This window comes from Danio rerio, chromosome 8 (genome assembly GCF_049306965.1).
Source record: "Danio rerio strain Tuebingen ecotype United States chromosome 8, GRCz12tu, whole genome shotgun sequence".
In the NCBI taxonomy this organism is placed as follows: Eukaryota; Metazoa; Chordata; class Actinopteri; order Cypriniformes; family Danionidae; genus Danio; species Danio rerio.
In genome coordinates, this window is record NC_133183.1 from 13,634,827 (window position 1) to 13,651,705 (window position 16,879).

Sequence of the window (16,879 nt, forward strand, 5' to 3'; positions counted from 1 at the left end):
GCTGGCCCCTAATTAATCAGGAACTAATCTGAAGGATAGTGAGTGAGTGAATGAGTAGTATTTTGATTTTAATTAATGTTCAGTGGCTTTTTTAATGCATATTTTTAGTCAGGCAGTAGGTTTTATTTATATTAAAACAGTTGGCCATAGAAAATAATAGTTTAATAAATATATTAAGAAAGTTCAGAGATCAGTTTAAACTTTTCTGAGGATAAGGTTTTAAAATAACAATAGTTTCTCACTGTATGTCTTCAATCATGCTAAAAAAAAACTAAAAAAAACCCCACTAATTATATTTCATAGCTAATATATTGGCCTTTAAACCCATAAACTCTATGGGTCATTGGTATCGGTCAAAAAATCCATACTGGTGCCTCTCTACTTATTAAATGTAGTTGTTGGCAAAAATTACAATAACACAAGAGTTAAATGGGAAATCAAGCAAGTGCAAAAACAAAGCAATTCCTAATTAAAAGGTTTTTCAGTTTAACATAAAAAAGCTTGCAAAGATTTTTTTTGTAATTAAATAAACAAAGAAATAAATCAGAAACTTCCCAACTTTCTACTGTGTTTAAAAGAGCCAGTAGACTGATGTTTATGTGAAGAACCCAGAATGAATTTACCAGGTAAATCAGAATCAGAAAGAGCTTAATTACCATGTATGTACGAATTTGTTTTCGTGACAGAAATTTCTACAGTGCAACAAAATTATAGTGACTGTACACACAAATAATAATGGAATAAAAAAATATAAAATAAAAAATAAGAATATTTAATTTTGACAGATGTATGTACAATATATTATTATATACAATATTGTGTGTAGTTATATTATGTGCAAAATGTTAACTATGTGTTGTTGTTTATAAAAATAAATAGGTCTATGTGTGCATAAATAATGTAAGATTAGACATGAAACAACTGCTTAAAATGTTCAGAATTTTCTTGCCACTCATTGTTCTGCATTTAAGAAAATTAAACCTTGAATTAATGGTACAATAATCAATTAGCATTATTAATAAACCCAATAATCATGTTTATGTCAAATTTAATCTAAAGGATACATTTTTTAGTCTTTTCTTAAATTAAATAAATACACAAACTTGAATAAAACAATTATATTGGGTCATGAATATTACAAATTTTGGAAATGGTATATGATTACACCACTGCTTATCTCAAAAAGAAAGAAAAGAAAAGAAAAGAAAAGAAAAGAAAAGAAAACACAACAAAACAAAACAAAACAAAACAAAACAAAACAAAACAAAACAAAACAAAACAAAACAAAACAAAACAAAACAGAACCAAACAGTTTGGATTAGTAAAAAAACACTAAAATATGTAATTTCCAAATATTCTTTTTGGTAATTAAATACACAAATTTGAGTAAAGAATATATAATGGGTCATGAATATTGCAAAATTTGTAAATGATTTTAGATAACACCACTGATTATCTCAATGTTAAAAATATAAATAAAAACAAAACAAAATAAATAAATAAAAACAAAATAAAATAAAAGCCAAAACAACAAAAATTTTATTAAATTAAAAATAAAACTAAAACAATAAAAAAATACAGAAAATAAAAAATACAAACCAGACGAAGTTTGGGACCATAAAGAACACCAAAGTATGCAATTTGCTAATATTGTCTTTGGTAATTAAATACAAAAACTATGATTACACCACTGATTATTCATTCGTTCATTTTCTTTTTAGATTAGTCCCTGTATTAATCAGGGATCGCCACAGCGGAATGAAACGCCAACTTATCTAGCATATGTATCACACAAGGGATGCCCTTCCAGCCGCAACCCAACACTCGGAAACACCCATACACTCTTGCATTAACACATACAATACGACCAATTTAGTTTACCCAATTCATCTGTACCGCATGTCTTTGGACTGTGGGGGAAACCGGAGCACCCACAGGAAACCCACACCAACACGGGAAGAACTCCAAACAGAAATTCTAACTGACCCAGCCGGGGCTCAAACCAGCGATCTTCTTGCTATGTAACGCCACCACTTAATATCTCAATGTTAAAATATAAATAAAATCAAATAAAAACAAAACAAAATAAAAACCAGACCTCAAAGTTTGGAAAAGTAAGAAATAAAACAATTTAAAAAGTAAAATAAAAAAGAGAGTAAGATGCATATTCTCATATTGCTCTACTACATGTCTACAATACACACACAGTCTGCTTCTGGCCTGTATCTCAGTGCTCCTCCGAGAGCAGCTCTTAATTCCAGTCTGTAGATGAGAGGACTGTAAAGCCCACACCCTGGATTTGGTCAGAAATTGATACGAGCCCTTGCTGTGCTTTAATTGATTAACGATGGCCTGAGATCCTGCGCTGTCTCTCAAAAGCAGAGAGGTCTCCCTTAAGGCGAGGATTTGTGCAAAGAAGAGCTCCGCCGCTGATTAATTTGTCTTGATAGAGGCTTGATGGGCACTTGGTTTTGGAGAAACAGCCAAATGAAAGAGAGCGTGATTGACATTGGGTTTTAATTATGGCTTAAAGGCCTCGAGAGGTTGGTTGAAGTCTAACTGTTTCCTCCGGCTTTTGGAAACAGACGTCATTAAAGTAAATGAAACGGAGTATAATCACCCTCCGCCGAACACTCTGTGTCTCCACTGTCATTGATGATGGAGATGTAGTAAATGAGAAGGTGTGGATACGGGAGAATTGGAAACATAGAGAAAAAAAAAGAAAGAAAAAAAGACAAACAAAAAAAGACAGAAAAACTAAAATAAATGGCTGCTGCAGAATAAAAGTTAGAGCCTGATCAGTGTCAGATTCTGCACTTTATTTTCAAAATAAAAAAACTATATATACAGTGCTCAGCTTATAGAAGTACACCCACACAAATCTATATTTTAAATTCAAATGAACCAAAATACATTGCTTATATATATATATATAAATTAAAATAAATATTTTTACATTTTAATTTTAAATATTATTTTAATAATAAAAATATAATTTAAATATTAATACAACAATAATAATGCAAATACTTGTGTTAGCTTTACTAATACCAAGTATATAACACAGCAATAATATTAGAACATTAAATATTAGAACACAAAGGAAACTATTTTGTAATTTTTGTGTACATATATACCTCTAATAACTTTGGTAAATTCTCCCTAAATATAGTCTTTTTTCATAATTTATTTCTTTTTGAGTATCATTTTAATTTTAAAAGGTTGATTATTTATATTAAAATAATATTCTAAACAGCAACATTGTACACTATAAAAATAAAGGTTACTCACAAATTGTAAGGCAATTTACAACAAGGCTGCGGAGCTTTTTTGAGTTGACTCAACTTCCAACCCAAGTACTGCACCTGACTTAAGTTAAGTAAACAAAAGATGTCCTTAAGCTGGTTGCCTTAAAATTTTAAGTTGAGTCAACTTTTCTAGAATTATAGAAAAATATAAACATGATTTATTAGTAAAAAAACAAACAAACAAAAAATACAAATCATCACTCCACAAATCTGGTATATTTTGAAAAGTATTTGCTAACTTTAAACGTGAAATTTATTTTATTAATTTTTTAATACCAAGTAAGAAAAAAAACATATATAATTTTTAAAGATCCTTATATGTAATCTTTTTTTTATGGTTTATTACTTTATTAACATATTTTTAATATCAAAAAGTGATTAACTTCAATAAAAAAGCTTTAACCACATGGGGACCTATATTAAGACTCTTGGGAATTTTGCATTTTAAGTTTGTAAACCTTCATCTTTATTTCTACCCTATATATTCATGACACTGGCTTTGAGAATTTTTAGCCCCCCCCCCCTGTTTATTTTTTTCCCTAATTTCTGTTTAACGGAGAGAAGATTTTTTTTAAACACATTTCTAAAAATAATAATTTTAATAACAAATTTTATTTTATCTTTGCCATGATGACAGTAAATAATATTTGACTAGATATTTTTCAAGACACTTCTACAAAGCTTAAAGTGACTTATAAAGGCTTAACCAAGTTAATTAGGTTAACTAGGCAGGTTAGGGTAATTAGACAAGTTATTGTATAACAGTGGTTTGTTCTGTTGACTATCAAAAAAAAAAAAAAAAAAAAAAAAAATATATATATATATATATATATATATATATATATATATATATATATATATATATATATACAGTTGAATTCAGAATTATTAGCCACCCCTTTGACTTTTTTACTTTTTTAAAATTTTCAAAATGTTGAACAGAGAAAAGAAATTTTCACAGTATGTCTGATAATATTTTTCCTTCATGTCTTATTTGTTTTATTTCGGCTAGAATAGTTTTACATTAAAAAAAAAAACATTTTAGGGTCAAAATTATTAGCCCCTTAAAGCTATATATTTATTTCGATAGTCTACAGAACAAACCATCATTATACAATAACTTATATTATACAATGTCACTTTAAGCGGAATAGAAGTGCAATATTATTACAATAAAAAATAAATAACATAAACCGTAATAAATTAATAAAAAAAAAAATCTAATAAAAAATACACCCCATCATTACTCCACTAACCTTTTATATCCTTCATTTGGTAAAGAATTTTCTATCTGATATGTAGATAATTTTTTAATGGATTCAATTTCTTTTCATTCGAAAGGCAAAAAAATTATTGAAATAAAACAAGGAATATAATCCATTCAAGGCACTTGGAGGGAGGCACTACTTTCTTACCCCAAAGTTTTATATATTGGCATGCCATCACTTTTTAAATTTATTTATTTTTTGCCTGGGTATCTTGATAGGGCGAGGTGTGACCTCATTATACAGCAATACACAGCTCGGCTATGGGGTGTCCGCATGGAAATATATAGGTCATCTTCATAAATATTTCATGCAAATGGATAGCTGTTCGCTCTAGTGAGGATGGAGAAAAAAATCAGATGCATTGGGATTTACACACTCATTTGATTAGAGAGATCGTAATTGCAAAAGTCATCATTTCCATACTAACCCGCTTTCCTCCCCAGACCTTTAATCTCAACTACCCTTAAACATTCCTCATAAGCTCAAAAGCAGCGAAGCGACATTTTGTGGAGCGCGGCAGATATTTCTTATAAAGCCACCGATGAGAAGAGACAAGCCGAGGCCATCTCAATATCCCCCATTTATTCTCATTACGGTTGATAATCATTACTCACTTTCTCTGGCTTTCTGGAGGTATTCCCTTCCCCCTGTAGACGCCGCTATATTTGGAGGAGAGCAGACGGATGCTGTTTACTGTCCCCGCAGATCCCAGAGTTTTTATCTCCAACATCACAGACGAAGAGAATCAAACTCACCCGCATCTACAAGAAACGCACACCCAACACAGCCTCTGTAGTGCTTACAGACATCAAGGGGTCATCATGGGGAGAGTTTAATAATGATCAAGATTAGAAGCATCTAGAAAAGTCTGAAAAGATCACACTAATCTGTAGTTCTGTATATAAGGTTGAAGTTACAATTATTGATTTATGTATTAATGATTATGGCTCATAAGAAGATATAAAGAGGTTAAATTGAGTGAATTCATTCGATTTCCGTCAGCTTAGTCCCTTTCTTCATCAGGGGTCACCACAGTGAAATGAACCGGCAACTTATCCAGCATATGTTTTTATATCACCCTGCAGCCCAAGACCAGTTATTCACTGAAGCTAAGCAGGGCTGAGCCTGGTCAGTACCTGGATGGGAGACCACATGGCAAAACTAGGTTGCTTTTGGAAGTGGTGTTAGTGAGGCTAGCAGGGGGTGCTCAATCTGTGGTCTGTGTGAGTCCTAATGCCCCGGTAAAAGTGAAAGGGACACTACACTGTCAGCGGGCGCCGTCTTTTGGATGAGAAACCAAGGTCCCGACTCTGTGGTCATTAAAAATCCCATGGCCCTTCTCGTAAAGAATAGGGATGTAACCTCGGTGTCCTGGCCAAAGTCCCTCAATCAGCCCTTACGATCATGGCCTCCCAATCATCCCCATCCATTGAATTGGCTCTATCACTCTTTCTCCACTTCCCCTACAGTTGGTGTGTGGTGAGCGCACTGGCCCCGTTGTCCTGTGGCTGCCGTCGCATCATCCAAATGGATGCTGCACACTGGTGGTGGTGTGGAGAGACCCCCCCCTCATGACTCTGAAGTGCTTTGGGTGTATGGCCATACACAATAAATGCTCTCTATATAAATACACATTACATTACGTGTTTTACACAGCGGATGCCCTTCTAGCTGCAACCCAGTACTGGGAAACATCCATACACACTCATTTACACACATACACTATGGGCAATTTACTTTATTCAATTCACCTATAGCGCATGTCTTTGGACTGTTGGGGAAACCAGAGTGAACACGAGGAGAACATGCAAATTCCACACAGAAACGCTAACTGGCCCAGCCGGAACTCGAACCAGTGACCTTCTTGCCATGAGATGACAGTGCTAACCACTGAGCCACCATGCCGCCTACCTGCATCTTGTTAAGATAAAAAAGTAAATACATAAAAAAAAAATAATAATAGATGTCAACGTCAAAATAAGAAATAATACAATAAAAATGTTGGTGGCTGGTCGCCTCACAGCAAGAACGTCACTGGTTTGAGTACTCTGCTGGGTCATTTGACATTTCTGTGTGAAGTTTCCATGTTCTCCCCATGTCGGCGTGGTTGTCCACCGGGTGCTCCGTTTTCCCCGACAGTCCAAAGACATGCACTTTAGGTAAATTGGATTAACTAAATTTCAAAGTTAATGGGAAGCATTGATGCTGACACCCAATGTAAATTGGGAATGTGTGTGAATGTAAGTGTATGGGTGTTTACCAGTGCTGGGTTGCAGCTGGAAGGACATCCGCTGTGTAAAAAATATGCTGGAAAGGTGGCGGTTCATTCCTCTGTGGCGACCTCTGATGAATAAAGGGACTAAGCCGAAGAAAAATGAATGAATGAATGAATAAAAATGTACTGCTATGCACAAGTTCAACCACAGAACAAGAGAAATTTTAGTATGTCTATAATATTGAAATATACTGAATTTTTTTGTATTTTATTGTAAGATTTAGCAAATATATTGCCTTGATTTTAGATTGTTAAAATTACTATTATAAAAAAAGATAAAGATAAAAATGTACAAGATAAAAATGTACCGTCAATTATTTATTTGTATTCAAATACCAACAAGTTGAATAAGCTTTCATTTCTAAATTTATCATTATTTTATTTTAAGTACTACTAATTATATTATGTGCTTTCCCATTGTATTTGTTTTTTTCGTAACATGTATATTTAATTGATTATTAGTGGCGGGGTGGCCCAGTGGTTAGCACTGTCACTTCACTGCAAGAAAGTTGTTGGTGTTGGCGTGGGTTTCCTCCGGGTGCTCTGGTTTCCACTAGAGTCCAAAGACATGCGCTATAGGTAAATTGAATAAACTAAAATGGTCATAATGTAAAAGTGTGTGTAAATGAGAGTGTGTTTGGGTGTTTTCCAGTAATGGGTTGGAGCTGGAAGAGCATCTGCTGTATAAAACATATGCTGGAATAGTTGGCGGTTCATTCTACTGTGGCAACCCCAGATAAATAAGGGACTAACCTGATGGAAAATGAATGAATAATTAATTATTATTTTAGTGTTAGTAATTTCAGTTATTTACCCTTAAATAATTTGTTTCTTTCTTTTATGTGTTTTCTTTTATATTTAGTACTAATTAAACATATTAAATATTCTGATACACTATTTTCCCTATTTTGTCATCAAATTTGCAAGTTTGATTCTGTAACTTAGATTTTAAAAAATTCATATTAAAGATATATTCTTGGTCCAAATATCTAACACAGAGTTCAAGCGCATTTATCTTGAGCCAATACAATTTTAATAAAATAGGATGTATGATTTATTGCAGTTCACAAGTTCAGCATTGTGATTAGGCTGTAAGTAAAATCTCCAATAACAGCTTATGCAAAGAAGTCAAAACCTGCTGACCTCCAGCACTCAAATCCCTCTTTATATCTCAAATGTTCTCCACACCAGCCACCATTTTGCCCATAAGAAACACCAGAATGATCCCTGCCACCTTTATACAGTATATACACATCAACCCCAATGCAAAGATCTTCCAATCTCCAATATTCCCCACAGGTACTGCTTTTAGCCCTGTGCTACGTTTTCTGACTCCGCTAATTAGCCTAGCGGATTTCTTGAGCCAAGTAGGTGAGCTAATGAGCTTCCTCGGGTGACCCAACCAAATAAAAGGAATCGTTCTTGGTGGTGCAGCTTTTGCCCTTGCCTGTGGCTCAGATATAACAAGTGTGCTAATTGCCCATCGTTCTTGTTTTGTTTTTTTCACACAGGTGTAAGTGTAACCTCCACGCCGGCCAGTGCTCCCTCCGTGATGGGACGCTTCAGTGCGACTGCGAGCACAACACCACGGGACAAGACTGTTTGGTCTGCGAAAGAGGATTTAAAGCCAAGTCCTGGAAGCCCGGCTCGTACCTGCCCACCCCGAACGGCTCCCCGAACATTTGTACGAATGAGGCACCTGCTGAAGTCAGACACACACACACACACACACACACACACACACACTTATGATTTACGCACTGTGTAGAAAACTGGGGCACTCGCTGAAGAAAGTAGAATAGCACAAAGCTTTCAAATAAACTTTGCAATAAAAGACAGGCATATTGAGTAGAAGGAATTTACAGTTCATCACAACTGTATACGTTCACTGCCTGCGAAAGCGAGGCGGGTTTCTTTGTCTTTTGACTTTTAGATGTGCTCCAAAGTAGTTGAGGAATAAATAAAACACACCCATGAGATTTTTTTTGTTGTTGTCAGAAAATAAACGAGTAAAAGCCTCTCATTTTTTGTTTCATCTCCTTCTCTTTTTCTGTTTGCAGGTGAGGCGTCGGGAACGTCTGGCAGTAAGTGGCATGCTAATGGAATTCGCTGACTGCGGTTTTTCATGTTTTCGCTCTGGCTGCCATCACTCTTTCTGGCCTCTTTATTTCATGCCGTTAACAAGACGTCGGTTCTGATCTGTCCCTTAACTGTCACTGTGAACTCCTGATGGCGTGATGCATGTTTTTTTCCACAGTTTTCTGCTTCATTAATGTTTCATGTGATGTAAAGCGCAAAGCGTTTTAATGCTGGCTAGTGATGTATGAGGGTGCGCTGAAGGTTAAGGGAGATTCGGGCTCAGTTCTGGACGCTTGTGGTGGTCTAATGCTGTTTTGTTGGAAATCTGAGGTGATGATGGATCTCTTGAGGAATATAGGGGAGTCTTTTTCTTAAAGGTGTATGCTGTGTTTTGTTTTTCGGCTTGAAGGTGAGGCCTTTAGGTTTTTAGCGAGGCAGATATTAGTTTTGAATCTAAATTGTGATTTTGATGGGGCAAAATATCATATGAGCAATTCCATGCAAATGTCAATCTTGCAGTAAAAAAGAATTCACCAAAATAGCAAAACTCCTTTCAAGTTTTTTTTTTTGTTTTTTTTTTTTTGTGTAGGCTTGTATTATACAGTCCTCTAAAAATACTCAATGTTTCTGTCAATTATATTTAACTTACCAAAGTCACAAAAGTGGCAATTTCACATCTGTGATGTCCATAACAGAGAGATGTCACATCCATAACCAAGCCTTTTCCCTTATAAATGTCAAATAAAATAAAACAAATCATTGTTCTATAGAGAGCCAAGTCTTATCTTTTTGATTAGCATCATTTCTTCAGGCTTAGTATGTTGTATGCTGTAAACTTTTTGGGTCACATCCATAACACATATTTATTTCTCTCACTTAATATATAAAAATGCATACTGATAGATCTTTTTCTGATAAACAGATGTTTCAAAATAAATGCAAATGTCACAACAATAATGCTGGAGTTGCTCATATGTGATTCATGATCATCTTAGCTGTTTAACTTGACCAAATACTACTCACTCTGTCTACTCACTACTCACTGTCACTACTCACTACTCACTGTCTACTCTGTACTACTCACTCTGTAAGTTAGAGACTCTCAACCAGTGGGCCTCAGCGATCCTGCAGGTGGGCCATGAGATTAAAATTAACTCTCGATATTATTCTATAATGTTTAGATTTCTTTATTAATATGACATATAAAAATGATCAAAGTAATGCACTTTCTCCTGTTCTCTGATTTATTACTGCAAAATCAGCCTCGTGATCGTGTCTGCAGCTAGTACATGTAAGTCTGTTCATTCACAAACTGAAGTGAAAGTCTGTCTTTGTGTTTTAACGATTTAATATATCTGCATAGTTGTCCAAATTAATGTCCTGTCAGTGTTTTATAACGGACGCGCATTCATTCAGGAGGATCTAGTGTGTAAAATAAACCTGCATATGAGCTTCAGACGGGCTCTGGTGGAGATGTTCAGTGTTCTTGTCAGTGATCTAGCAATAATATTTTGGTGCAAACTCAACCGCCCTCAGATTGACGTATTTCAACAGATTTGGGGTGTTTTACTGTTATCTACATTTGTCTGTATATTTTTGAATAGTACATATTTGACAGTAGATACTCAGTATATCAGATACTCAGTATGTTTAGTGAAAAAAGAAATATAAAATTGTGTGTGTGTGTGTGTGTGTGTGTGTGTGTGTGTGTGTGTGTGTGTGTGTATATATATATATATATATATATATATATATATATATATATATATATATATATATATATATATATATATATTTTTTTTTTTTTAATATACAACATTTTAAAATATTATAATACATAGTTTGTTTTATATGTAATTAAATTAAAATAAAATTATATATATTTTTTTATAAAATGCTGATAATAGAAAATAATGGAAGGCACAACAAGTGTATAATATATGTATATTTGTTAATAAATAAATGTTTAAATGAGCGTATAAACATTTTAGAGAAGGACAGGTGACCGAAAGACAGGTGGGCCTTCAAAAATTGATCGGCGAAAGAAGTGGGCTGCGAAGTGAAAAAGGATGAGAGCTCCTGGTCTTAAGTGATCTTATTTTACCACGTTTTTATTAATAATAGGCTAATAATATATTCTTATGAACCAGATATTTGCTACATTGGTGTTCTTGTTGCATTCTGGGTGATTTTTGCATTTTATACCCGTACAAAATTTACTTTAAATTGAGTTAAAACTATAAAACTGTTAATTTATTTATTGTTCAATGCACTTAAATTAGTAAAAACAATTACGTTAACTCAATCGATTTATGTGTCTTGACAACATGAAGGAACTTTGTGAATTTTTGACCATGTTCAGTCTTTTTTTAGTATTTTTTTATATGTGAAAATGACAGAGATCCTAAATGTATAAGAACACAATCCCATGCAATTTATAAATGGGGAATTCTGGGACAAGTCAACTGGCAATACAGCTATTTAAAAAAAAAAATCACTTTACACCTATTTTTAAATAATAAAAAAAACAGCTTAATGTCAATATAAATTATTAATATATTTATTTAAAAACAAAAGTAGAAGTAATAATTTTCTGACTTCAGCACAGTTTTTACTTTCTTTTTCAAGTTCTATCAGTAAGTTAAGGTAACACTTTAGAATAATGGTCGATTAGTTAATGTATTTACTAACATTAACTAAGTATCGATAATCTTTGAAACGTTTACTTATGCATTATTCAAATTTTAAGTTGTGCTTGTTAACATTAGTTAATGCATCATGAGTTAAATTGAACTAACGTTATTTAACTTAAATAACATTAACTTGCAAAGATGAATAAACACCATAACAAATGTATTACTAATAGTTTGTTGATGTTAGAAAATACATTAACTACCATGAATGGACCATTATTTTAAAGTGTCACCCGAGTTAACCATTAAGCATTAAAGGCAAAAGAAAAAGAGCTTTACTGTGTATTTACATTCGTTCTCAACTGGCTGTAATATTGTTCTTCATCCTCAGTGCCAACACTAGCGGTTACACTTGATCCAGCCACTGCACCAGTGCTGATAACTACATCAATATCACCATTCATAGTCCAGCTGACATCAGATTCAACAACCAAAGGTTCAGTCCAGCCAATCTCAGTCCCCCAGACTCCAGATCCATCAGCATCTCTAGACACCATTACAGGTTAGAGATGCTTGAAAGTCAGTAGAGTAGTGTGGTTAGTCTTAGAGATGATGTGTTGTGTAGATATTCTGACAAGTCTTGTAGTATAGTTTGGTGGTTGATAGATAAACTAGAAAATTATAATTTACAGAACTGCATAGAAGAACCACAAAACCCAATTAGAGATATATACATACACGTTTAAAGGCAAAATCATTAGCCTGTCTGTGAAATGTTAATATATTTAAAAATATATTTCAAGTGCTGTTAAATAAAGATATTTTTCCACACATTTTAATAGGTTTCAAAAACTAATTTCTGTTATCTTTGCAATGACGACATTAAATTATATTTATATAAAAATTGAGTTTGCATATTTTATTAATATCCAGCTTAATGTGCATTTTGAGGTCTAACTAGGTTAATGAGGATAACTAGGCAAGTTAATTAGGCAAGTCAGTGGCTTGTTCTGTAGATACAGTATACAAATAATTATGTTGATAAAAATAATCATTTCTTAGGGAGGCTAATAATACTGAGTCTAAAATTATTTGGAAAATTAAAGGAAAACTTTATTCCAGCCTAACTAAAAGAAATGACTTACTCTAGAAAAAAAACAAAAACTTATCATTTGCCTTCAACTATATACTGTACACTCTCTGGCCACTTTATTAGGTACACCTGTCCAATTGCTCGTTACACGCTCATTTCTCATTAGCCAATCGCATGGCAGCAACTCAATGCATTTAAGGATGTAGATATGGTCAAGATGATCTACTACAGTTCAAACTGAGCATGACAATGGGGAAGAAAGGTGATTTAAGTGACTTTGAACGTGGCATGGTTGTTGGTGCCAGACGGGCTGGTCTGAGTATTTCAGAAACTGCTGATCTACTAAGATTTTCACGCACAACTATCACTAGGGTTTAAAGAGAATGGTCTGAAAAAGAGAAAATATCCAGCCTTGCCAGAGGTCAGAGGAGAATGGCCAGACTGATTCTAGCTGATAGAAAGGTACCAGTAACTTAAATAACCACTTGTTACTACTGAGGTATGCAAAATGCGCAGCACGTCCAACCTTGAGGCAGATGGGCTACAGCAGCAGAAGACCATACCGGGCGCCACACCTGTCAGCTAAGAACAGGAAACTAAAGCTACATTTTGCACAGGCTCACCAAAATTGGACAATAGAAGATTGGAAAAACGTTACCTGGTCTGATGAGTCTCGATTTCTGCTTCATCTCAATAACATGCAACCAAGGAGCCATCCTCAATGGTTCAGGCTGGTGATGGTTGTGTAATGGTGTGGGGGATATTTTCTTGCCATACTTTGGGCCCATTAGTACCAAATGAGCTTCGTGTAAACTCCACAGGCTACCCGACTATTGTTGCTGACCATGTCCATCCCTTTATGACCACAGTGTACCCATCTTCTGGTGGCTACTTCCAGCAGGATAACACACCATGTCATAAAGCATGAATGATCTCAGACTGGTTTCTTGAACATGACATTGAGTTCACTGTACTCAAATGGCCTCCACAATCACCAGATCTCAATCCAATAGAGCACCTTTGGGATGTGGTGGAACGGTAGATTTGCATCATGGATGTGCAGCCGACAAATCTGCAGCAACTGCGTGATGCTATCATGTCAATATGGACCAAAATCTCTGAGGAATATTTTCAGTACCTTGTTGAATCTATGCCACGAAGGATGAAGGCAGTTCTGAAGGCAAAAAGGGGTCCAACCCAGTACTAGTAAAGTGTACCTAATAAAGTGGCCGGTAAGTTTATATAATAAAAATAATAATAATAAGAGGAATTAATGTTTTAGAGAAATTATTTCTCATTTTGTCCACATGACATGTGGTAATATTACCATTTGAAACCATAACTGTACTGTGGGACTATCAGAGTGCTTTGGGTTTGAGAAGCTTTTCTTCTAAACTCTGACCAGTGAACAACACTCACTGGAGTGAGAGCAATTTATCACAATGTGTGTGTGTGTGTGTGTGTGTGTGTGTGTGGAGCTGTGGACTCTCAGTCTCCCTCAGGGTCCCTCTGCCTGCCATCAAGCACACATGCAGAAGACACACTAACACATTATTTCACTCAAAGTAATATGTCGAAATATCTCCATAATTCAATATTATTAGGCCCTGTCAGAATGGCCTGATTTTGTAGTTTGTGATATCATTTTTTTCAATCATTGCCAAGCTGACAATATTTAATCACCTTCACAAGAAGGGCTGGGAATTTTTGGAGAGAGAGAGAAATAATCTTCCACAGCATGCCATGCAGATTTTAAAAGGTCGGTCAACATTTGCAAAAAGTAATGTTTTATGTATGCTTAATGATGTGCGAGAGAGGTTTTTCTCTTGAGGGTTATGTGTGATCGTTTCTAAAATAGATATAGTGATGTGTTTGCTTTTACAGGAAGATCCTGTCCTGTACTAAAAGTTTCATGGTCACTTCTAATATTTTTAGACCCTCAGAAGAATTTTGGTTTTATTTTATCATCCATAACCTATTGAACAGTTTCATGTTTATTCATCCTGCTGAATAAGGAAACATACTGACACTCGCCAAGGACTCTTGCAGGACAATCTGGATAGTCTGATTATGAAACATGAGTCAGATCTTTTTTTTTTGTCTTTGTTTACAAGAACTCAGGATTAAAGTTAATCTGAGCCTCAAACACACCAACAGAAAATCACCATACCGTTCAGACCATCTGAATATATTGGCAACGACTAGTTTATCCAGAGATCAATTTTTTGTTGTCTACATTGTTTTAAGTTAACACCCCCATTCAAAATTGTGCAAAGTTCAGTTTTTGAACAAAGCCCTATTACTGTATGCCCAAATTCACTATCCACTGGCTTAGTCCCTGATTTTTCAGGGGTCGCCACAGTAGATTGAACCACCAATTACTCTGGCATATATTTTATGTGGCGGATGCCCTTCCAGACAGACATATCTTGTCTTTGGACTGAGAGAAAAACCGGAGCACCCGGATGAAACCCACACAAACACGGGGAGAACATGCACACAGAAATGCCAAAAGGCCCAGCCAGGAATCGAACCAGCGACCTTCTTGCTGTGAGGCGACAGTGCTAACCACTGAGCCACTGTGTCGCCCATAATTTCCATAATCACAAAAAATGATATACTAAATTAAGCTTGGTCCAGGTAATGGGCAAGCATGTGAATCAGCGACCTTCTTGTTAACTACTGAGCCACCATGTCGCACATAACTTTTATTTTATAATAAATAAAACAGTAATTTAGTATAAATGTTACTGTTTAAAATGACTTTAAATTTGCAGTAAAATTTTAGTACATTTTTTCCTGCAATTACAAAGTAGAATTTACTGCAGTATTTTACTTTTAAAATCATTTTATGCATCTTCATGCATTTGGTCATATAGTCCTAAATTGTTCTTTTGGTTGTAGAATACACTTACCTATAGACTCAACAAGTATTATGCATGCACATGATGTCACAACTTTTAATAAATGAATTCCTGTAGTTCAAGCTCAGATAATGGTATCACTTTCAAAAATGTACACTTTGAATACGGTTTTCAAAAGTTACCAAAAACAAAAAACAGCTGCCATTAGGTTTAGGCGAATGTCATGTATTTATATCAGTAACGACAGTTCTAGTAAACCTCCAGCATGTGCTTTCTGATGGAGCAGCATTTACTAGACAGAAGCTGTGTCTCATTTCAGAAGGATGCAAACTTCACAGGTAAGTCCTTCAAGGTCCAGACAAGCCGAAGCGAGCATTTTCAAATGAGACGATCTAACCTACAAAAGATAGATCTCGTCACCTACCAACCGTAACAGCTGCTGTTAATAAGCAGTAATGTTTTAACAAAGTGATTTAAAAACTTACTTTAAGTGATCTGAAGGTAAAACAAGCTTTACAAAAGATGGGAATATATTTCCTTTCATCCATACATGTACACAGAAACATGTAAACTGTCTATAAAATCACCTTTTAGTAAGATATGTCATTCTCTTTTTGTTGTTTTTTTTTAACATGTGTTTAGATACCCAGGTAAAATAAACCTAATTCATACATTTAATCAAGACTTGGGACGTTCGAGGCCGAAAGGTTGTGTCCTTCATTGCCTAGGAAACGAAGGACGCATTGTGAAGCTGCATTTGAAGGAGACTTCAAATTTTTTTCAAATTAATTCACTTGCACGATGACGCAGCACACTTCAAATGCATCCTTTGAAGGATGCAGCCTCTAAAATGAGATACAGCTATAGTCATACACTGAGAAGCTACGCAAAAATCAGCATCACATCATGTATGACAGCATCACTTGTCAATTGTGTGAACCACAGCTCTGTGTAGTAAAAGCTGCATGTGAAATTACCACATAATATGTTTCCACTCCAAACTTACTTCCGAACTTCAGACGAGTGTTACACACGTTCAAATGCTACAAATATATCTTTTTGTGAGATGATTCCATAGTCATGTGATTATTAGTCATGCTGAGTCAATGAAAGCAGTTTAACCTCGTTTATAATGCAACATTATGACCAATTGCTAAGTTTCTTCGTGAAGGCTTGAAATTTCCTCATGAAGAGCGCAATATTGCCTTCGGAGAACATTTACTACTGATCACAGAGCCGTGCTTTTCTGACAAGGTGTGCATGACAGTTGCAGCTTTGCTTATTCTGCGTTTGAGATTCCATTTTGATAAAATCTCACAGTGGCTCAGAGGTTAGCACTGTCACCTTACAGCAAGAAGG

The 16,879-nt window shown here is 34.9% G+C and overlaps 2 protein-coding genes across 24 annotated transcripts in view; one reads left to right on the forward strand and one right to left on the reverse strand.

The window, feature by feature from the left end:
- The window catches only part of med27 (mediator complex subunit 27), a 241,308-nt gene that overhangs the window by 173,259 nt on the left and 51,170 nt on the right, over positions 1-16,879 (reverse strand). The window contains exon 3 of one of the 17 annotated variants that reach the window (XM_073909240.1): positions 5,191-5,337. The exons of the other annotated variants lie outside the window; for them this stretch is intronic. The gene's annotated coding sequence lies outside the window, so the exon portion shown is untranslated. The remainder of the gene's footprint in view (positions 1-5,190; positions 5,338-16,879) is intronic. 17 annotated transcript variants of the gene reach the window in all.
- The window catches only part of ntng2a (netrin g2a), a 121,600-nt gene that overhangs the window by 66,301 nt on the left and 38,420 nt on the right, over positions 1-16,879 (forward strand). For 3 of the 7 annotated variants that reach the window (XR_012384127.1, XM_009303794.4, XM_068223102.2), the window contains exons 4-6: positions 8,363-8,535; positions 8,912-8,935; positions 11,955-12,125. Coding sequence is in view for 5 of the 7 variants with exons in the window: in XM_009303794.4 (XP_009302069.1) it covers positions 8,363-8,535; positions 8,912-8,935; positions 11,955-12,125 (368 nt within the window). In the remaining 2 variants the exon portion in view is untranslated. Of the gene's footprint in view, positions 1-8,362; positions 8,536-8,911; positions 10,062-10,192; positions 10,222-11,954; positions 12,126-16,879 lie in introns of those variants that run through there. The other 4 variants (XM_073910092.1, XM_683405.7, XM_021478373.2 and 1 more) reach the window with 2 other exon arrangements.